The following is a 22,448-nucleotide window of genomic DNA, read 5'->3' as shown; positions in this document are numbered from 1 at the left end:
CCGTGAGGGGTTCTCATCCGGAGGGGAAGGTTTTGCTGGGTGGAAAGCTGGGGTGCTGGGCACCCCGGTGCTGCTTCACCAGCTCCAGCCTCCTTGTACCAGGCACTTACTCCACACTCGGAGAATGTGCAGAACCCACGCAGACGGGGAGGGGCTCCAGGGAGGAGGGGGCCCACACACTCACATGCAGGACCTCCTGCCGGAGCCCGGCGGGCTCTACGCAGCTGACCAGGCGCAGCAGCAGGTCCATGAGGGCCGAGGTGCCGATGTGCTTCAACACCAGGCTGATGAACTTGTCCTTCTTCCTCAAGAACACTATCACCTGCAACCAGACAGCCCCTGAGAGGTGAGCAGGGCAGACCCTGACCACCAGGAGATGCTGCCCCCAAGAACTGCCATGGGAAAGATTCACTTTCAACAACAGGGAGCAGAAATAGTGGAAAGACGTGGAAAGAGTTGTAAGAAATCCCCCCCCGCGCCGCCCCCCAGCAATGACTGGCAGAGACCTGAACACAGGCGAGTCCACGAGGCGGTGGGGGCCTGAGAGGACCCCGGGCTGGCGGAGTTTGCCGCACACCGAGACTAGGCACCAATGCAGCCCCAGCACCCGAGTGAGATGGCACAGCAACCGCTCCACATGCACCAGCTCAAGTCTTCCCAGCAGAAATGACCAGTGCAGACGGAGCTGAGCCTGGGGTGGCCATCAATGACAGCTCCCGGACAGGGGACACAAACCCGGAGAGCTGACAGGCCCCACAGGTGGCTGAAGGGAAAGGACTGAGGTTTCAGAAAAGCAGAGGCGGAGGGGTGCGGCTGGCTGGTGACCAGAGCCGACAAGACACAACGCAGCTGGCTGGCTGAGTGTGCGGTCACAGGGTGTGGTGCCTGAGCGCAGAGGGGTGGGAGAAGCCCAGGCAGAGGCCTTCTTGGCCACGTGTCGGCAAGCTCGGCTCAGTTGGCCACAGAGATGAGGTGCCTGCGAGTCCAGGCCACTGCACAGACCCAGGAGTCTACTGGGGGCAATGGGGACACGGAAGAGGCAAGGGATCCCAACCATACTCATGCCAGAAGTGAAGGGGAGGAGGGGAAGGAGGAGGAAGAGGGAGAAGAGAGGCAATAGGGGTGGGGAGGCGGGGGTGGGGTGGGGGGGGGAGGGATGGTTCTTTGAAAAGCGTGATTAAACTCCTAGAAAGACTGAAAACAGCAGAGAAGGCGCCAGGGAACATCCCTACACACCCTACAGATATAAACACTATTACAAGAGGTTATCCGGAACAAGTTTATGCCAATTTCTGTAAATTTGGAAAAATGAAAAATTTCTTTGAAAAACTCACTTAAGTAAACTGACAAGAAGAAAGAGAAAATCTGGAGTTCTAGAGCGTCAAAAGAAACAAAATCTCTAATTAAAGGCCTCCCCATACAGAAGACTCCAGGCTCTAAAGGCTTTACTAGTGAATTCTATCAAACATTTAAAGAAAAATAACCCCAATCTTATGCAGGACTCTTCCAGGGAACATAAAATGAGAGAATATGCCCCATATCATTGTATGAGGACATAAAACCTTGATTCCAAAAACTTGATGTGGGCACTTTAAGAAAAGGAAATTATATAAGGACCTACTGTATAGCACAGGGAACTCTACTCAATACTCTGTAATGGCCTATAAGGGAAAAGAATCTAAAAAAGAGTGGATATGTGTATATGTATAACAGATTCCCTTTGCTGTACACTTGAAACTAACACAACATTGTAAATCAATTATACCCCAATAAAAATTAAAACACAAAAAAGAAAAGGAAATTATAAGCCGATCTCGCTGATGGCCACAAATACAAAAATTCTTTAAAAAAAAGCAATATGGGGGGCTTCCCTGGTGGCGCAGCGGTTGAGAATCTGCCTGCCAATGCAGGGGACACGGGTTCGAGCCCTGGTCTGGGAAGATCCCACATGCCGCGGAGCGACTAGGCCCGTGAGCCACAATCGCTGAGCCTGCGCCTCTGGAGCCTGTGCTCCGCAACAAGAGAGGCCGCGATAGTGAGAGGCCCGTGCACCGCGATGAAGAGTGGCCCCCACTTGCTGCAACTAGAGAAAGCCCTCGCACAGAAACGAAGACCCAACACAGCCATAAATAAATAAATAAATAAATAAATAAAATTTAAAAAAAAAAAGAAGCAATATGAAAAAAAGCATAATATATCACAATCAAGTTGGGTATATTCCAGGAAATCAAGGTTGGTTCAACATTAGAAACCCAATCAGTGGAATTTACCTATTAACAGAATAGAGAAGAAAAATCATATGATGAACTCAATAGATACGGTAAAAACATTTCATACATTTCAACATTCATGTTATAAACTAAAAAGACTAGGAATAGTCTTATAAAAAAAATCTACAAAAACTCCACAACAAACAACATACTTAATTGTAAAACAGTGAAAGCTTTTCCTCAGAGGCAATAAATAAAACAGAGGCCCACTATCACCACTTCAATTCAACAATGTATTAAAGGTTCCAGACAATGCAACAAGGCAAGAAAAAGAGACTAAAAGTGTAAGATTTATAAAGGACAAAATAAAATTGTCATTCATCACAGATGGTATGATCTTATACATAGATTTAAAAAAAGAATATAAGGAATTCCCTGGCGGTCCAGTGGTTACGACTCCATGCTTCCACTGCAGGGGGCATGGGTTTGATCCCTGGTGGGGAACTAAGATCCCACATGCCATGCGGCATGGTCAAAAATAAAAATTTAAGAAAAATTTAAAAAGAATTTAAATTATTAGAACAGCAGCTTTATTGATAATTTCCAAAAACTGGAATCAGCCCAGATGTCCTTCAACATGTGAATGGTTTAACAAAGTGTGCTCCATCCACCCCATGGAACACTACTCTGCAATAAAAGGGAAAGTACTCCTGATACATACAGCACCTTGGGTGACTCTTCAGGGATGTATGCTGGGAAAAAGCCATAAGGCTGTATGTTACATGATTTAATTTAAGTAACAGTTTGAAAAAACAAAATTTCTGAAATGAAACAGACTAGTGGTTGCCAGAGGTTAGGGATGGGTGAAGGGATAGAGGCCAGAGCAAGGTGGGAGTAGTTATAAAAGGGCAACACAAAGGACGCTTATGGTTTAAGAACCGTTCAGTATCTTGACTGATGGTGGAGACACGAACCTACACAAGTGATAAATTGTATTGAACTTAATACACATACACACACAAATGACTACAAGTAAAATGTCAATGTCCTGGTTGTGATCTTCTGCTAGTATTTTACAAAATATCACCACTGAAGGAAACCAGGCAAAGTGTACAAAAGATAGCTTTATATTATTTCATAAAACTGCATGTGAATCTACAATTATCTCAATAAAATTTTTCAATAAAAAAGACACTGCTTAGAATAACATGAAAATATCAACTACTTAAGGATAAACATAACGAAAAATATGTAAGACCGCTACCCAAAGAACTAGGTTACTGAGAGAAATTAAAGAAGCCCTAACTACTCAGCGTTTTGCTATAGCACAAAAGCAGCCATAGATAATATGTAAACAAATGGGAGCAGCTGTGTTTCAGTAAAGTTCCTTTTACAAAATAGGGGCAGGCTGGTTTTGGCCTGTGGGGCATCATTAGCCAACCCCAATCTATAGGAAATGCAAGCCTAATCAAAATTTCAGCGGGTTTTTCTGGGGAACAGGGGAGAATGTGGAAACTGACAAACTCACTCGAAAATTTGCTCATCCTAAAATAATGCAAAGGGCAAAGAATAGTAAAAACAACCTTGAAGAAAAACAAAGTGAGAGGACTAATTCTACCGAACGTCAAAACTTACAAAGCTACAGTAATTAAATAGTGCTGTGTTCATAATTACAAACAGGACAGTAGAACAGAAACATATACACACATGATTGCTTGATTTATGAAAAGAGGGACACTGTAAAGCAATTGAGAAAGAACGGCCTTATCAATACAGTGCTGGGTCAGCTGGATAACCATATTAAAAAAAATACTTCAATCTTACACCATTTACAAGAATCAATTCCAGGTGGATTGTAGGTAGAAATATGAAAGGCAAAACAAAGCTTCTAAAAGAGGACACAGAAGAGTAGTAAGAGCATTATCTTTATGATTTCGAAGTCGGCAGAAGTTTCTTAACAAAACAACAGCAACAAAAAAACCAAACAGAAATAAAGAGAGTTATGACTTGGACTATATGAAAATCAGGATCTCTGCTCATTAAAAGATACCATTAAGAGAGTAAAAAACAAAACAAAACCCAGCAAGCAGAGTGGGAAAAGATGTTTGCAACACAAAATCAACAAAGGGGGAATTCCCTGGCAGTCCAGTGGGTGGGACTCTTGGCTTTCACTACCGAGGGCGTGGGTTCAATCCCTGGTCAGGGAACTAAGATCCCGCAAGCTGTGTGACACGCCACCCCCCCCCCCCACCAAAAAAAATCAACAAAGGACTTGTATCCACGAAATAGAGAGAATTCCCACAAATGAAAAAAGAAGAGACAGCCTGATGGAAAATAGGCAAGAGACTTCACACAAAAAATATCCAAATGGCCAATGAATATATGAAAAGGTTCTCACCCTCACTAGTCACCAGGGAGACGCACAATAAAAGCACAATGCTGTTATATACACCATCAGAAGAGAAAAGATAAACCAACTGATAATATTAGTAAGGGCTGGAGGGGAAGTGGAAGAGCAGGAACTGTCACGCTCTGCTGCTGGGACTGCAAACTGGCTCAACCACTCTCACTTCAGCCATTCAAGCTGACCACACGTACAGCCTAGCTACGACCACGTGGCGTAATGCCTGGAGAAAAGGAAGTCCTTATATTTTAGAGATACACACTGAAATATTGACAAAAGAAATGACATGCCGTCTGGGGTTTGTTTTGAAATAGTGCCTGGGGGATGGCGAGCAGGGATAAAGGTGAAAGAAGACTGACAAGGCCGACTCCTGAAGCAGGTAACAGGCACAGGCGCCAGCAAACCTCATGCCCCTTCTGTGCCATCTACGGTGTGTGGTGCTGAAGCACGCCAGGGCAGATGTGAGGCAGGAGCAACCGTGGAGCAAGTGCGGCCTCCAGGAGGTCCACGCTCCAGCTGAATGAAACGAGTTTACTCCCTGCTTTTACAGAAACGTATTAGTAGACATTTCCTTTTTTTCTTTTTTGGCTGCACCGCGTGGCTTGTGGGATCTTAGTTCCCCAACCAGGGATCCAACCCACAACCCCTGCAGTGGAAGCACGAAATACTAACCGCTGGACGGCCAGGGAAGTCCTAGGCATTTCCTTTTATTTGCTTTGAAACAATAAGTGCCCTAGACATACAGGCACCCGCCACCCACACAGATGCAGCAGCAGACACCCTAATGTCCTGCCATGATGCAGGCATGTCCTGGATCTCACACCCATGACTGGTCAGTGACAGGACGAGCTGGCCTAGTTTGGGGCCCTGCGCAGCTCCCAGGGGTGGCAGAAGTGCTGCTTATTCCAGAGCTGGCCAGAGGCAGTCTCTCTTGGGAAGCCACTTTCTTAATCAAATCCCAGCTCCCACAGCAGCAGCCCACACTGCTCCACGTGCGTCCCAGAGACAGTCAGAAGCCTGCCCCCCACAGCCTGATGCACGGGTCACACAGCAGTGGCTGAGGGCAAGATGCGATGGCGTCAGCCACGCCTCCCTCCCACATCTCGCGGGCTTGGCGGATGAGTACCTGTTCAGTTCTTCTTGCAATGAGACTGCCAATGGTCTTGCTGAAAAAACTGGCGAGGAGAGGATTGAGAGGCGGCTCACGGTTCAAGAAGTCGTAAAGAAGGTTGAGCAAAGTCTCGTCCCCTCCCAGCCTGTCATTGATCTGTGGCACGTCACACGTCAGCAGCTCACAGGCTGTGTTTGGGTACCTGAAGGGGCACAGTGCAAGCAACTGGAGGTGAATGAGACTTCTCCACCGCTCAGCAAGCTACTTGAATAATCTGCCTCTTAGGAAGCAGATCCACAGGCAAAAACCAAACATGGCTAGACCTTGGAACAGAATAAAAATGTGATTATCCTGTGACCAACCAGCATTTTTGACTATTAGAACCTCAATGTTTTTATCATACCTTTTTCTGGCTCCTCATACCCTAAACTCTGACATCCCACATTTTCTGACTCTATTTTCATTCTCTACGGAACCTTTCCTGATCTTTTGGCTTCTCCTCTGCCCTCGTACTCAGCTGCCATGTCTCTCACCTCCATCAGGTTCGTCCTCCCCTCACCACGCCCTTCCTGACCCCACGTGTCAACAAGCACAGATCCAGCTTGTTCCCAGACTGAAGAGATGCTTCATCAGCAGTTTACAATGCAGTACCCATTCTGAAGTGTTATGCAGGCAAATTATTATTAAGAAATACCAATACATGTAAACTATGTACTATTCACTTGATAAAAAAGATCAGACAGGGACTTCCCTGGTGGTGCAGTGGTTAAGAGTCCGCCTGCCAATGCAGGTACATGGGTTCGAGCCCTGGTCCAGGAAGATCCCACATGCCACGGAGCAACTAAGCCCGTGCGCCACAACTACTGAGCCTGCGCTCTAAAGCCCACATGCCACGACTACTGAAGCCCGCGCACCTAGAGCCCGTGCTCATCAACAAGAGAAGCCACCGCAATGAGAGGCCCACGCACCGCAACAAAGAGTAGTCCCCGCTCGCCACAACTGAAAGAAAGCCCACGCGCAGCAACTAGAGACCCAATGCAGCCAAAAATAATAAATAAATAAATGAATAAATTTATTTATTTACTTATTAAAAAAAAAAGTCAGACACAAACTGATCCTGATCCCATTACGTGTAATCCCATACCACTGTGCTCCCTGCCTGACCCTCTGACAGACATGGGGTCACTGCTGTGGTCCTGGGACAGGCCTACCCAATGTCCTGCTGCATCCAGGACAGAGCCCACCGTAGCAGCACAGTGCCACACTCAGCACATCCGGGAACACAGGTGAGGGTGCCCCGGGCCAGAGCAGGCAGGGACCCGGCCGGCGCACCCTGCGGGGCTGGCCGCCCTGGAGCACGCCTGGCGCCGAGCGACACGGGACGCGCTGTGCAGCCTCAGGCCCCTTACCCATAGCGTCTCTGCGTCTAGGCTGCTTTATCTGAGCACGGAGGTCTGCGTGTCCGCCTTCCCCACGAGGCTGTGTACAAAGCAGAGCAGCAGCGCCTGGCACACAGTAAGCCCGGGATCAAGGGCAGCCACTACGACCCTCCGGCTTCTGGTAGCCACCCACACGGCCCCAGCAAGGGCCTAACCCCAGGTGGTCACTGTGGTCAGCTAGGGCCTGGGTTTGAGAGTCTAGAGCAAACAGCTGGTGGAGCGCGCGGCCGGCCCAGCGTGGAGGGGAGGGGACAGGATCTCAGCCTGGCTGTGGGGTGGGTGCTCCCCGGCACCCCGAGAAGAGGGCCTTCTGAAGCCAGGCGGGCAGCCGTGTATGAGGGGACGCCCGATCCACACAGAGGGGCCCAGGCGAGGTGTGGCCAGCGCCCAGCTCACGGGGTCGTGACGAGGATGAGATGGGGCAGCTCCGTACCATGGACGTGCCCCACGGTGACCAGCACAGCAGACAGGGGCAGAGGCCAGAGAGCCTGCTCAGAGGGCAGCACCCAAGGCCGGCACGAGGTCCCACAGGACACGGGCGGAGAGGTGTCCACCAGACTCCAAACAACAAGACAAGACTCGCCGAGCAACAAGGGAGAAGCATGCCCCAGAGAAAGGCACAGAAGCTTTTCCAGAGCACACGGAAAGGCTCCCATCCAGTCTCTGCGTGTGCGCACGCGCACACACACGAATTGTGCACGCGTGTGGCAAGCTGAGCCACAAGGCGCTGTTGTACTTAGACAAGGTTGCATCTAGGTGGAGGGACTGAGATCTCTGTTAGTATTCTATAATTATTCTTCAGAAAAACAGGTACTGCTCTAATAATTTATATAATTTATGCAAGGAATAGCCATTCCACTTACACACGGCAGATGGAACCTAGAGGTCTGTGGCCATGATGCAAAGAAGAAAAGACGAGGGAGGCAGAAACTACGCGGAATGAACCTGGAGGGTGGGCAGCCAGGGAAGCGGGCCAGGTGCACGGGGCAGGTCTGTGTCTCAGGGTCCTGGGGGAGGAGGGTGGACAAGCAGACACACAGCTCATGAAGCCGAGAAGGACCCCGTGGAGCCCTCCAGGGCACAAAAGCCTTTCTGTGTCCACTATTTCTTGTTTGTAGGAAATCGGCTTCATTCAGCCTCCCTGACATTCCGCACGTTCCAAAGGGCAGGTTCCAACAGTTGCTGACCAGGGAAGGGAGGGGCTGAAGAAACAAGGGAGGGGCCCTCAAGCACCAATGGTGCTGGTCCTGGTTCCTCCTCAAGGGACACACGTAAGGTATCTTTGAGCTCTTCGGCAGAACTAAGGCCTCCATCCAGGACGAGGACAGTAACTTTGGGCTGAGCCCAAGGTTCCTGGAGCTCCGGCTCTGTCACCTGACTACCAACCAACGAGAAGAAAGCCACACACCCCGCAGCTCTCACCCCAAATTCTCCCTATAAAACTTCTGCCCTGAAATCAGGGAGTTTGGGGTTTTTGAGCATGAACCACCCATCCTCCCTGCAGGGCCCTGCAATAAAAAACCTTTCTCTGCTCCAAACTCTGCCGTTTCCGTTTGTCTGGCCTCACTGTGCTTCGGGCACACACACTTGCGTTCTGTAACACTCAGAGAGGCCTGGATGGAGACAGCATCCACCAGGCAGGTGGAGGGTCGGGTTGGTGCACTGAGACTCCCAGCCCCTCCTCCTTGTTTTGTTTGCTTAGTTTTATACTTATTTACTACTAATTTCTCCCAAACTCTTGGACTATAAAACTCTCCTGGATTAATGGTGCTGCTTCTGAGATTCCCCTATCTTAACCCAGGGGATAAAGTTACATTACTGGGAAATTCCAGAGCAACAGGATTAGAAAAGGCCCTGAAATGCCCCTAAGGAGAGCTGCAGACCTGTGGCATCAGACTTGTCAGCAGCAGGGCTGGAACTAGGAACTAGAAGATGTGAATGAAAAATGCTGCTGCCCTGTCAGTAAACAAAGGATGCTGCAGCCATCAAGCCACTAGAGCCTCTCCAGCGGCCCCGCCCCGTGAGCCCTGAGGGAACTCAGGAGAGAGGAAAGTGGCTCAGCTGCAGCAGCCACCCTCAAGGATGGGAAAAGCACAGGATCCTGGCCCTAGACAGCTGAGGTGCAGATCAAAGGAATGATTTCAATGAGCCCAGACTCCTCATTTTTTTTTTTTTTTTTTTTTTTGGCTGTGTTGGGTCTTCTTTGCTGTGCGTGGGCTTTCTCTAGTTGCAGAGAGTGGGGACTACTCTTCGTTGCGGTGCGCGGGCTTCTCATTGCGGTGGTTTCTCCTGTTGCGGAGCACGGGCTCTAGGCGTGCAGGCTTCAGTAGTTGTGGCTCGTGGGCTCTAGAGCGCAGGCTCAGTAGTTGTGGCGCACGGGCTTAGTTGTTCCGCGGCATGTGGGATCTTCCCGGACCAGGGCTCGAACCCGTGTACCCTGCATTGGCAGGAGGATTCTTAACCACTGCACCACCAGGGAAGTCCCGAGCCCAGACTCCTGCATCTTTCCATACGCAGAAAAGTGCTAAATTCCTTAACTTAATATGTGTGGTTTTCTTTAATGAACAGTAAGCTTTTCAAGTCCTGACTACCTGGTCTTTTGTTGCAAAAACTCCTATATATCCTGGCCCCTCCCTCACTCTTTAGAGCTGTCCCTCAGAGCGATCTGAGAGTCCTGTCTCCAGGGCTTGAAGTCCTTAGAAATTCCACCAAATAAAACATAATTCTCAGCTTTTAGGCTGTGCGTTTTTTTTTTTTTTTTTTCAGTTGACGAAGACACCTATGGAGTCTTCAAAATTTCAGGAGATGCATGTCCAGTCTGGACTGGAAACCAGAGGGAGCTTAGAGCCAGCAGGAAGGAGAACGATGCACTCAGGCTGCGCCCCAACCTTGCCACCCACGCAGGCCTCCTCAGGAAGCTGCCAGAGAATAGTATTCGCCAGGGGAAAGAGACAAAAAAGAGGAAGACGAACTCCTGGAGAACGGAAGGTGGACTCAGGAATTATCAGAGTGAGGATGGGAGAGTCCAGGAACCTTAACGGCGGGGATTCATTCCCTCTCCCCTCTTCACGCCTCCCTCTGGGCCCTGCCCTGCTGATCCCCAGGGGCTCAGCTGGGCAACTGGGCTCAGCCGTCCTCTCTGCTCTGCCCCTTAGTGCGGCAGGCAGGGTTATTTGGTGGGGGTGGGGGTGGGGTCCTTCCTGGGGTCCTGCCCTGACCCAGCACTGCTTCCCGCTGGGTGAGCAGTTCTAACTCTGATTTGGAAAGAGGAAGCCGCCACTCAGAGCTAAAACAACGTCCCCCCCACACCACCGCATGAGGAGCAGAAGCGGTAACTTGGCATCCATCTGCTGGCTTTTCTGTCTTATTTCTCAAATGGTCCAGAACTCCGCAAAGTGCACAGGAATCTCAAGAAAAAGGCCAGAAGCATCCGCAGGGTTCTCAGGCTGGACCAGGTGGCCAGCTCCCGGCCCAGGGCTGCTCCACAGAGGTCTCAGCCGCATGGAGCAGTCTCTGGCTTTAGCAGAACAGCCAACCGCTCAGGGCAGCTCCTCTGGACCCGTGTGGCTCGGGCACACTCCCTGCTCTCGGGAAGGGTCTCTCTGTAACCAGCCTGCAGCCACAAGGGTGAAGCCACACCAGCTGTGCTGCAGAGGCACAAAGGCGGCTGGAGGAGGTGCTGCCGCCCTGCCCAGGCGGCCTGGGGCGGCCATCTAGAGGCCGAGCAGCACAGGCACTCGCTCCGCGCTCTCCGCCGTGTCACCTGCTGCTGCCGCACGCTCCGAGGCCGAGCTGAGCGGCTCGACAGAGACCTACGGCTCAAAGCCTGCAACCGGGCCTATCTGTATCTTCGGCATCTTTAAAAAATGATCTTGACCCCACTTCTTCCTTCAGCTACTACCTCATCCATCTATCCAGCCTATTCCTCTTCTCAAAAAGGACGTTTTGATTTAATTTTAATTAAAAGCAAATAAATTTTTAATAAAAGCAAGTTAATTTTAAAATTACTTTTTAAATTAAAAACTTTTTACTTTTTTTAACAGGTGAAATGGGGACTTCCCTGGTGGCCCAGTGGTTAAGACTCCACGCTCCCAATGCAGGGGGCCTGGGTTCAATCCCTGGTCAGGGAACTAGATCCTGTGTGCCGCAACTAAGACCCAGAGCAGCCAAGTAAATAAATAAATATTTAAAAAAACCAAAAACAAAAAACAGGTGATACGCACAAATGCTTTTTAAGACTCTGTATGACAGGGCTAGTGAGGAAGAGCGGCCCCCTCCTTTCCCACTCCCACATCCCACTCCTGAGACAGTCACCACAGGCTCCTGGCATTTTCTGTATTACTGACCTCCATGTTTCCAAATAAAATACAAGTACACTTCTTCATCTAGCAATTTTAGGTATTACAAATTGACTTCTTATGGTGGAAGATGAAGATGTAGCTCTCACATCTCACATCACCCTGCCCTGCCACCCCACTGCCCTTTTTCCCTCTCTCTATAAAATTATACCACAATTTCTAGTTAAATCCATGTCCCGTGTTGCCCTCTGTATGAACATGCAAACACTGTTCTATTTGCTTACTTACATACATCCCTCCCTCAGAGTTAAAGGTTTTCTCACTGCCTTGTTTGCTTTGTTTGTACTCACCCACTGCTAACCTCTCCCAAACCCTGACTATAAAGCTCTCCTGGCTCACTGATGCCACGCTGGGACCCCTCTACCCAGAACTACAACATCTGCCCCAGCCCTTCTCCCCGTCACACTGTCGCCAACACCCTCCAGACAGGGAGACTCTCGACGGGTCAGCAACAGGACACATTTGGGAGTGAGAGAGCGAAAGGAATGGAGCCCATTAATGGCGATGATGAGATAAGAGGCGCTGACCAGGCACATCTCAGGGATGATGGCCTCTGATCTATCACAGCTGATCACCATGGCCCCAAGCCCCTGGCTCCTCCACGAGCAAGCTCCCGCCTCTTTCCAGAGCTCTCCTCCTCCAGCGCAGGCTGACTCCCTGTCAGAGGGGCGCGGTAGACCACCACAACCGCAGCACTACTCCCCATCACCCCATCCTTCTTTATTTGCCTCCTAAGTCATCAAAGACTTTCTGTAAAAAGTAAAGGGCCAGAGAGTCAATATTTTAGAACGTCTATGTTGTCATGGCCAACGGGTCACGGGTGTGTCCAACAAGACTTTACAACGAAAATGACGGACAAGGAAATGTGAATTTTGTCATTTTCATGTGATATTATTATTTTTCTATTTTTTCCAACCATTTAAAAATGTAAAACCATTCTCAGCTTGCAGGCCTCACAAAAACAGAATCTGACCTCAGGCCATAGTTTCCCAACTAAGACTTTACCACCACACGCCGACTCCCTGTGGGACACATGAGCAGCTGAGGGCACCCTGTCTGCCCTGAATCCCTCTGCATCACTAGCCCCAGCTCCGCCGCTTCCCAGAGCCTGCTCGGGCCCAGAGAGGCACCCTCAGAGCCAGAGGCCGGCTCTGCTGTCCTTCCTGTCACCCAAGGCCCGACCCGTTCACACTCTGTCCTCACTCCAACCCTTGTCCCAAGTCCTTGCCCTGTCCCTTTTGTCATCCCCTAACATCCCAGGCCGCCTGTTGAATGGAACATTTTACGAAAAACTCTGAGAACGTTCAGGATCACTAATGACACAAAATACGTCCTCCAGGCCCAAGACCCCACAGTCGAGCAGTCAGATGCCGCCTGTCTCTGGGGACTGGCTGTTTCACCAGTCAGGCCGAGGCTGCACCCATCCGCCTCTGTCAGGGCTCAGCCTTTCTTCAGCACATATTCACCCAAAACGCTCCAACACAGTGCAGCTCGCTATAACCCAGAGTGAGGAATCACACACAGGAGGTCCCCAAATCTTCAACATCACAAAGCAAAGCCCACTGGAGGGGCCTTCTCACACGTTAGGCGGGGCAAACGTTTACGGTCAGCCATTCTGTCAGAAAGCCCGGCTCTGACCGTCCTCCAGCCCTGCCCGCTGCCACCCTGCACACTGCCCAGCTCCAGGCCACTCAGAGCCGCGGTACGTACTTGAAGCGGACCTTCTCTTCCATGTCCGGGGCCGGGTCCTGGGTGACGAGGCTCACCAGCTCCTCCATGCTCTGCTGCCTGCACAGGAACTCCAGCAGCTTCCGGTTCTGGGCCTTGCACTCCTGCAAGATGTCATCTTCGTCCATTAACTCTCGCAGCGTCACGTCCTCCTTATCCAGCAGCTTGTCGACGTGGGACGTGGTGTTCAAGTCAAACTTCCAGAACATGGTGACGGCCACAGAGCTGCAAGCAGACAAGAGGGTCACTGCCACCACGTGCGAATCCGCCTCAGCAACCCCCGCACCCAGGTCCTGAAGTCCACCCACAACGGGGCCTGGGCTGCAGGGGGCGCTCCCCCACGTACGGCAGGACAGCTCGGCCTCCTGTCCTCCCGGGGGGCCCCCGGAGCGCTCACCACTAGCCCCTTGGCTCCGAGGCCAACACATGCCGGTCTCCCACACGTCAGACGGGGGACGCCCCTCCACCCAGAAAGTGAGACTCGCAAACCTCCTTCCCAGTGCCCAGCCCCTCCTCAACAAACACTGGACATCTCTCCCCAGACGTCTCTGTATCGTATGTATTTTTAATTTTCTGTATATTATGTTTTGACATCTTTAAAAAACATTCTGATTGAGGAGAGACTGCCCCTCCCGGGCGGCCAACTCCTAGAGATGGCAAAGGGTTCCCAGGAGCACTCCTGTCACCTGCAGACTGACCCCCCGGAGCCCTCCTCCTCCGTGGGCCCACACACACCAGGGGACTCCGTTCCACTGCCTTCATTCTCCCAGGGCCAGGGGCCAGGCACCCAGGAGCCACCCACATAGCTCAGAGCTCGCCGAAACCATCCAAGCAAGCTGACCCGAAGCTGTGCGCCCTGCCCAGCCTTGCCTTCCGCGTGGAAACCTCGGTAAAAGCCGCAGCCTCGGCTCTGCCCTGGCTCCTCCCCCTTCTGCCTCCTGCCCCCCTGGGGCTTCCCGCACGTGGCCCGCGTGAGGTTGGTGCCTCCGGCCTCCAGGACCCGGGAGTGTAACGAGCTCTGCTTCCCTGTCCCTCCCACGCCTCCTCTCGCGGCCGCCCCCGCCTGGCCATCCCTCACGGGACACAGAGCAGCGCCCAGACCAACCTCAGCAAAAGCCAAACTCAGGGCAGCTCCTTCTGCTCGACCCTCTGCTCCTCTGCCGCCCCCACCTACTCGGCCCCTCGTTTCCTTGCGTCACCTTGCTGAGTGAGCCAGGGCTGTCCCTGAGGCCACCACCTCCCTCACACGCACACACCGAGTACTAGGTCCTGTCACGCCACCTAAGGACTCTCGATCCACCCACCCCTTCCCCTGCACCCCACATCACCCTCTGCGGGCTCCTGCTGTCTCTGCCTGGACTCTACAAGGTCTGAAGCACTCAGTGAGTCTCATATGTCAGTCTGTGGGCCTAGGTTGGTTTGCAACAAAGTTTTCGCTGTTGGATACAAAATGAAAAACATAAAGCCTGCATCTTCAACAAAGTTACACCTGTATCTTGAGGTTATCTTTTCAATGTTACACAGATCACTATGTGCAAAATCATGGTGACAGTAGATGGGACTTACCTAATAGTTTTACTTAGAAGAGCAAAGAACTTCCCACGTGACGTGAGCCCCAGTGTGTCTGTGCATGAAGCCCAGCTGCCCAGGAGTCCCGGACACAGGCCCCTCAGCTGTCCAGCCACACCCTCCACAGCCTCTTGTCTTTGCTGCGTCAAACTCACTTTCCCAAAACGCAGACACACGTCTTCACGTCCCTCTCACGGTGGTTTAAAGCCTGTGCTGGCCCCAAATGCCCACCGCTCACCAGGCCGCCCCTCCCGACGTGCCTCCAGGTCCTCTGGGCACCTCCCGCTGCCTCCCCGACCCCGAGGATGCCGTGTCTCTCTTCCCACACACACCGCACTCTCTGCCTTTGCCCTTCTGTGCACACTCCTGTGCTCAGCCCCTTCGCTGACAAAATCCCACCTGCCCCGCCAGACTCAGAGGTGGGGCCGCTTGGACTCGCAGAGCAAGGGACTCCACAAGCTGACCTGCACTCAGTTTCCATCTAGGTCCTAATATCTTCCTTATTTCTCTCGTGAGGAGTGCAGATGGGTATATGCCGGTGTTAGTTACAGACTCTGGGGGACCAGAAATAATGATTACTAGATGTAACTTCAGGAAAAGATGGATGTCCCCACACACACATCAGGTGCCCTCTCTCCTAAGGCCCTACAGAATGACTCATGTGCTTGGATAACATACAATCCAGGGAAAGAGGGGAACCAGAGGGAGGACCCCCACCTAGCCAAGGCTTTGTTTCCAAACAAGAACTTGCCAGACATGGCAGCTAGAGGTGGCTTCTATGCGTCCTGTTTTCAGCGAGAGTGGGTGAGTGTCTTCAAGTGAATATAGAGTATCTTGAAGTCTGCTTTGTCTGACACTATTACAGCATACCATTCTTGTGGTTTATATTTGCTATATCCTTTAACATCCTTTTACTGTCAACCTATTTGTATTTTTATATTTAAAGTGGTGTGATGAATTGGGAGATTGGGATTGACATGTATACACTGATGTGTATAAAATGGATGACTAATAAGAACCTGCTGTATAAAAAAATAAACAAAATTAAAAAAAAAAGTATGATCCTCAAAAGAGTCACATAATTCTAAAAAAGACTTGAGACAATATTTTATAAAATATTTAATTTTACTCATATGCTTTGTTAATTCATTGAAAAGCATGTATTTAGCACCTATTATAAGCCAGAACTGCATTATATATAGGGGTTATAACAGTGAGCAAAACACATACAGTCTATGATTTCATGGAAAATTCAGCCTACTAGGGGAGTTTCGTAATGATTATATAATCGTGCAAATATATAATCAGTTATACAATATTTAAAATTTTATGTACAATAGGTATAGAGAGCTATGGAAATATATGATACAGGGGCAGAACTCAATGACTAATTGGATGTGGGAGAAAAAAGGTCAAGGATTAATTTTGGTTCTTGACTGCATACACAGCTGGAGACGTTCACAGATATAGGACTCTTAAAAGATCATTACATTGCACAATTTCAAAGGGCATCATTCACACATTTGCAGTGAAAATCATTAACTTCTTTGGCTTTGTACACAAGCTTGATATTCATTTGAAAGATCTAAGAAAATCTGGCATGTAGGCAATTAGATGTATGCATGGTAAACTCAGGGAAACAGTTTGAGGTGGAGAAATAAATGAAGCCACAGAGAATAAATGAAGCCATGATATTGTAGAGAAAAGATATAGGATGAGAAGAAAATAGCATCTGTGAAGCTAAAATATTTTAAGGCCTAATAGTGGTCCTGAGCAAAGAATACAGACTAAGAATAGCCAGATAAATAGAATGAAAATCAAGACAGTATGCTAATTAGCTTAATGGTGGTAATTATTTCATGATGTATACATATATCAAAGCATTAGGTTGTACACCTTAAATATGTACAATTTTTATTTGTCAATGATACTTCAATAAAGATATTCTTAATTTAAAAAAATAAAAATAAAAAAAAGTGTTTCTTTTTAAACAGCAAAGACTGATTGATAAGGTCTTGCTTTGTTATTCCGTCTGTTATTCTCTGCCTTTTAATTAAAATATTTAGATCATTTACATGTAATATGGTTGGGTTTGAGTAATTTGAAAAAAATACAACACACTTTCATGACACTCTCAATAAATGAGGAATAGACGGGAACTTCCTGAACCTGATAAAGGGCATCTACTAAAAAACCTAAAGCTATCAGCACACTTAATGGTGAAAAGACTGAATGCTTTCCTCCTAAGATTGGAACAAGAAACTCTAACCACTTATATTCAAGATTGTAGCAAAGGTCCCAGGTAGTACTATAAGACAAGAAAAAGAAATAAAACACATACAGATTGAAAAAGAATATGTAAAATTTTCTTCACTGACAAATGATATGATTGTGTAAGCAGAAATGCCTAAGAAATCTACAAGGAAAAGAGCTACAAGAATTAATGAGAGTGAACAGCTAGCTTACCAGTTACAAGGTCAATATCCAAAAAGTAATTGTATCTCTATATACTAGCAATAAAAATTGGTAAATAAAAAATATTTAACTTCTGCTAACAACAACATTCAAAAACGTGAAATACTTCAGGATAATTTAATAAAATATGTGCAGATCTGCACACTGAGGGACTTCCCTGGTGGCGCACCGGTTAAGAATCCACCTGCCAATGCAGGGGACATGAGTTCAATACCTGGTCTGGGAAGATCCCACATGCTGCGGAGCAATTAAGCCCATTTGCCACAACTACTGAGCCTGTGCTCTAGAGCCCGCAAGCCACAACTACTTAGCCTGCGTGCCACAACTATTGAAGCCGGCGTGCCTAGAGCCCATACTCCGCAACAAGAGAAGCCCCCACGCAGCAACAAAGAGTAGCCCTCATTCACCACAACTAGAAAAAGCCCAAGCACAGAAACAAAGACCCAACGCAGCCAAAAATTAAAAAAAAAAACATAACCATTATTAAAATTTAAAAAAAAAAAGAGTTCGCATGCCACAACTAAGAAGTCAGCATGCCGCAACTAAAGATCCCTCATGCCGCAACGAAGCACCCGTGTGCCACAACTAAGACACAGCGCAGCCAAAATAAATAAATAAATATTAAAAAAAAAAAAAAGAAGACGACGAGAAGAAGAAATACCCATGACAAAAGATCTTAAGTTCCGGGAGGTTACACAGACACAAAAAAATTAGAATGTGTAATTTTAATCAGCAGTAAAACAAAAACAAAACAATCTATCCAACGGAAAACAGAAAAGGAGAAATAAAAGCAAAAGGAAAGTATTAGTAAATGAAAATGTGAAATAAAATGGTAGAAATTAGTACTAATACACAACATTGTAAATCAACTATACTTCAATAAAAATAAATTTAAAAAAAGAAATTAGTACTAATATAATAATAATTTCAACAACTGAATATGGGATAAACTAATCAATGCAGAAGAGTTTTCTCAGATTTAATTTTTAAAAAACAATATCCAACAAAAGACACACTTTAAAAAAACTGAAAAAGGTAGAAATGAAAAGACTGAAAAACATACACAAGGCAAATGCGAACCAAAATAAATCTGAGCCACAATCTTTATGTCTGACAAACTAAAAGTTAAGATAAAATGAGATGCAAAGGATGTTATAAACAGGTACAAGGGACAATAGGACAAGAATATATAACCATCACAAACACAGAGGCATTTTATAGTATTGTTCAACCTCTATAAACTTTATTGCAGCAATTGAGAGAAATCCATAGATGAAAAATGCCTTGGCCCTGGGCATTTATTCTAGAGAAATAAAAACAAGTTCAAACAAAATCCTGCACATGAATGCTCACAGTAGCTTTATTTGCAAAAAGTCAAAAACTGGAATAGGTCCAGATGGTCCTTGACACATGAATGCTAAAGTGTGGTCCATCCATACCATGGAATACGACTCAGCAACCAAAAGGAACAAACTACTGATACGTGCAACAACTTGGATGAGTCTCTACGGCAGCAGTCGCCAACCTTTTTGGCACCAGGAACCAGTTTCGTGGAAGACAATTTTTCCAGATTGTAGGGGGGTTGGTTCAGGCAGTAATGCGAGCAATGGGGAGCAGCGGGAAGCAGCAGATGAAGCTTTGCTCACTCGCCCACCGCCGCTCACCTCCTGCTGTGCGGCCCGGTTCCTAACATGCCATGCACTAGTACTGGTCCACAGCCCCGGGTTTGGAGACCCCTGCTCTAGAGAATTATTGCTGAGCAAAAAAAAGCCAATCCCGGGGACTTCCCTGGTGGTCCAGTGGGTAAGACTCCATGCTCCCAATGCAGGGGGCATGGGCTTGCCCTGGTCAGGGAACTAGATCCCGCATGCACGCTGGAACTGAGAAGTCCGCACGCTGCAACTAAGAAGTCTGCATGCCGCAACTAAGAAGCCCACTTGCCGCAGCTAAACATGCCACAACAAAGATCCCTTGTGCCACAACTAAGACCCGGCACAGCCAAAATAGATAAATTATTCTTTTTTAAAAAAGCCAGTCCCCAAAGATTACACACTGTATGATTCCATTTATATATAACATTTTGAAATGAAAAATTTTAGAAATGGAGGACAAATTAGTGGTTGCCAGTGGTTAGGCATGAGGAGCAGGTAGGTGGAGAGAGGGAAATGAGTGTGGTCATAAAAGCGCAACAAGAGAATCCTCGGGGCTTTGGAACTGTTCAGCATTTTGTCTTTGATGGTGGATACACAACCACACAGACAACAAACTATAGAACTAAACACCTGCACACACAATACAAATGCAACTCAGGAAGTATGAGTAAGATCAGTGGACTGTATCAATGTCAATTCCTGGTTGTGATTTTTCTACTATAACTCTGCAAAATATTACCACTGGGGGAAACTGGACAAAGGGTACAAGGGATATCTCTGTATTATTTCTTACAGCTGCAACGTTAAAAAGGTGAATATTATTAATAAGCTCAAGCTATAAAAGAGACACAAAATTCTACACCCAAAGGACAGAGAATACAAATTCTTTTTGAAAACACCATGTAACATTTACAAATACAAACCAGATATTAAACCAATAAAGGAAGCCTCAATAGACTCCAAAAGACCACTATCTTGCAGACTGTGTTCCCCAAACAATAAAGTATAGAAATTAATATAACAAGGATAGTTTTTAAAAATCAGTGATAAGCTGATCCTAAAATCCATATGGAAATGCTAGTGGCCCAGAACACACAAAACAATCTTGAAAAGGAACAAAGCTGGAGGACTCATTCTTCCTGATTTCAAAATTTACTACAAAGTTTCAGTAAACAATACAACGTGGTACAGGCCTAAGGAACGACATGTAGATTGATGGAATAGAATTGAGACAAGAAATAAACATTCATGGGCTTCCCTGGTGGCGCAGTGATTAAGAATCCGCCTGCCAGTGCAGGAGACACGGGTTCGAGCCCTGGTCCAGGAAGATCCCACATGCCGCACAGCCACTAAGCCCGTGCGTCACAACTACTGAGCCTGTGCTCTAGAGCCTGCGAGCCACAACTACTGAGCCCGTGTGCCACAACTACTGAAGCCTGCGCACCCTAGAGCCTGTGCTCCGCAACAAGAGAAGCCACCGCAATGAGAAGCCTGCGCACCGCAACGAAGAGTAGCCCCCGCTCACCACAACTAGAGAAAGCCCGTGTGCAGCAATGAAGACCCAACGCAACCAAAAATAAATAAATTAATTTAAAAAAAATAAACACTCAGATTTACAGTCAACTGATTTTTGACAAGGGTGAAAAAACAATTCAATGGGGGTTAGAATAGTGTTTTCAATATATGATGCTGGAACAACTAGATATCTGCATGCAAAACAATAAATGCGGGCTTCCCTGGTGGCGCAGTGGTTGAGAATCTGCCTGCCAATGCAGGGGACACAGGTTCGAGCCTTGGTCTGGGAAGATCACACATGCCGCGGAGCAACTGGGCCCATGAGCCACAGTTACTGAGCCTGCGCGTCTGGAGCCTGTGCTCCGCAATAAGAGAGGCCGCGATAGTGAGAGGCCCGCGCACCGCAATGAAGAGTGGCCCCCACTTGCCACAACTAGAGAAAGCCCTCGCACACAAACGAAGACCCAACACAGCCATAAATAAATAAATAAATTTTAAAAAAAAACAACAATAAATGTAGACCCTTATTTATACACTATATACAAAAATTTACCAACATAGATCAAAGACCTAAATTTAAGTGCTAAAACTATAAAACTCTTAGAAGAAACAATCATGTATTTGCTGATGGTTTCTTAGATATGACACCAAAAGCAACAAAAGAAAATATAACTTGGACTTCCTCAAAAATAGTTTTTGTGCTTCAAATGACACCTTTAAGAAAGTGTAAAGACAACACACACAATGGGAGAACATTTTCACAAAAGAAAATTTTTGCAAATCATATATCTGAAAAAGGACTTGTACCTAGAATATATAAAGAACTCTTACAACTCAATAATAAAAAGACAAATTTTAGAACAAGTAAAGGATCTGGGATTCCCTGGTGGCACAGTGGTTAAGAATCCGCCTGCTAATGCAGGGGACATGGGTTCGAGCCCTGGTCTGGGAAGATCCCACATGCCACAGAGCAACTAAGCCTGTGTGTCACAACTACTGAGCCTGAGCTCTAGAGCCCGCAAGCCACAACTACTGAGCCCACGTGCCACAACTACTGAAGCCTGCGCGCCTAGAGCCCGTGCTCCGCAAAAAGAGAAGCCATGACAATGAGAAGCCTGTGCACTGCAACAAAGAGTAGCCCCTGCTCACCTCAACTAGAGAAAGCCCGTGCACAGCAACGAAGACCCAACACAGCCAAAAATTAATTAATTAATTAATAAAGAAAAAAATGAGTAAAGGATCTGAATAGACATTTCTCCAAAGAAAATATCCAAATGGACAAAAAGCATACAAAAAAATGCTCAGTACCATTAGCCATCCGGGAAATGCAAGTCAAAAGCACAATGAAGGGACTTCCCTGGTGGTGCAGTGGTTAAGAATCCACCCGCCAATGCAGGGGCCAGAGGTTCGATCCCTGGTCCAGGAAGATCCCATATGCCGCGGAGCAACTAACCCCATGTGCCACAACTACTGAGCCTGCGCTCTAGAGCCTGCGAGCCACAACTACTGAGCCCGTGAGCCACAACTACTGAAGCCCGCACGCCTACAGCCCATGCTCCACAACGAGAAGGCACCGCAATGAGAAGCACGCGCACTGCAACGAAAGAGGGGCCCCCGCTCACCGCAACTAGAGAAAGCCCGCGCGCAGCAACGAAGGCCCAAAGCAGACAAAAATAATAAAATAAATTAAATAAAATTTTTTTAAAATGTGGTCTATCCATACAATGGAATATTATTCAGTAATAAGAAAGAATGAAGTACTGATAGGCCCCCACGGAGCCTGGTTGGTTTCACCGCAGCAGCACAGAGGCGGCCTCAACGTGCCAAGCGCCCACACTATGCTGCTCTGCGTGATGCCAGCACTGCACACCAGGCCTGGGTCTGCACACGCCAGCCCACAAGCCACAGGCTCCTTCATGGTGGGGATGGTCATACATCTTATGTGTTCCACCAGACAGCACCGGAGCACACACAGAACAAATCTTGA

The 22,448-nt window shown here is 47.8% G+C and overlaps 1 protein-coding gene across 6 annotated transcripts in view; it reads right to left on the bottom strand.

The window, feature by feature from the left end:
* The window catches only part of PPP6R2 (protein phosphatase 6 regulatory subunit 2), a 72,588-nt gene that overhangs the window by 25,872 nt on the left and 24,268 nt on the right, over positions 1–22,448 (bottom strand). For all 6 annotated transcript variants that reach the window (XM_059937269.1, XM_059937267.1, XM_059937270.1 and 3 more), the window contains 3 exons: positions 13,233–13,475; positions 5,741–5,927; positions 185–322 (listed from right to left, as the gene is read on the bottom strand). In XM_059937269.1, coding sequence (XP_059793252.1) covers positions 185–322; positions 5,741–5,927; positions 13,233–13,459 — 552 coding nt within the window. In that variant the 5' untranslated portion in view covers positions 13,460–13,475. The remainder of the gene's footprint in view (positions 1–184; positions 323–5,740; positions 5,928–13,232; positions 13,476–22,448) is intronic.

The sequence above is a fragment of the Balaenoptera ricei genome, chromosome 10 (assembly GCF_028023285.1).
Source record: "Balaenoptera ricei isolate mBalRic1 chromosome 10, mBalRic1.hap2, whole genome shotgun sequence".
Lineage (NCBI taxonomy): Eukaryota > Metazoa > Chordata > Mammalia > Artiodactyla > Balaenopteridae > Balaenoptera > Balaenoptera ricei.
The sequence above is the reverse complement of the archived record's forward strand: the minus strand, read 5'-3'. Positions and strand labels throughout refer to the sequence as shown.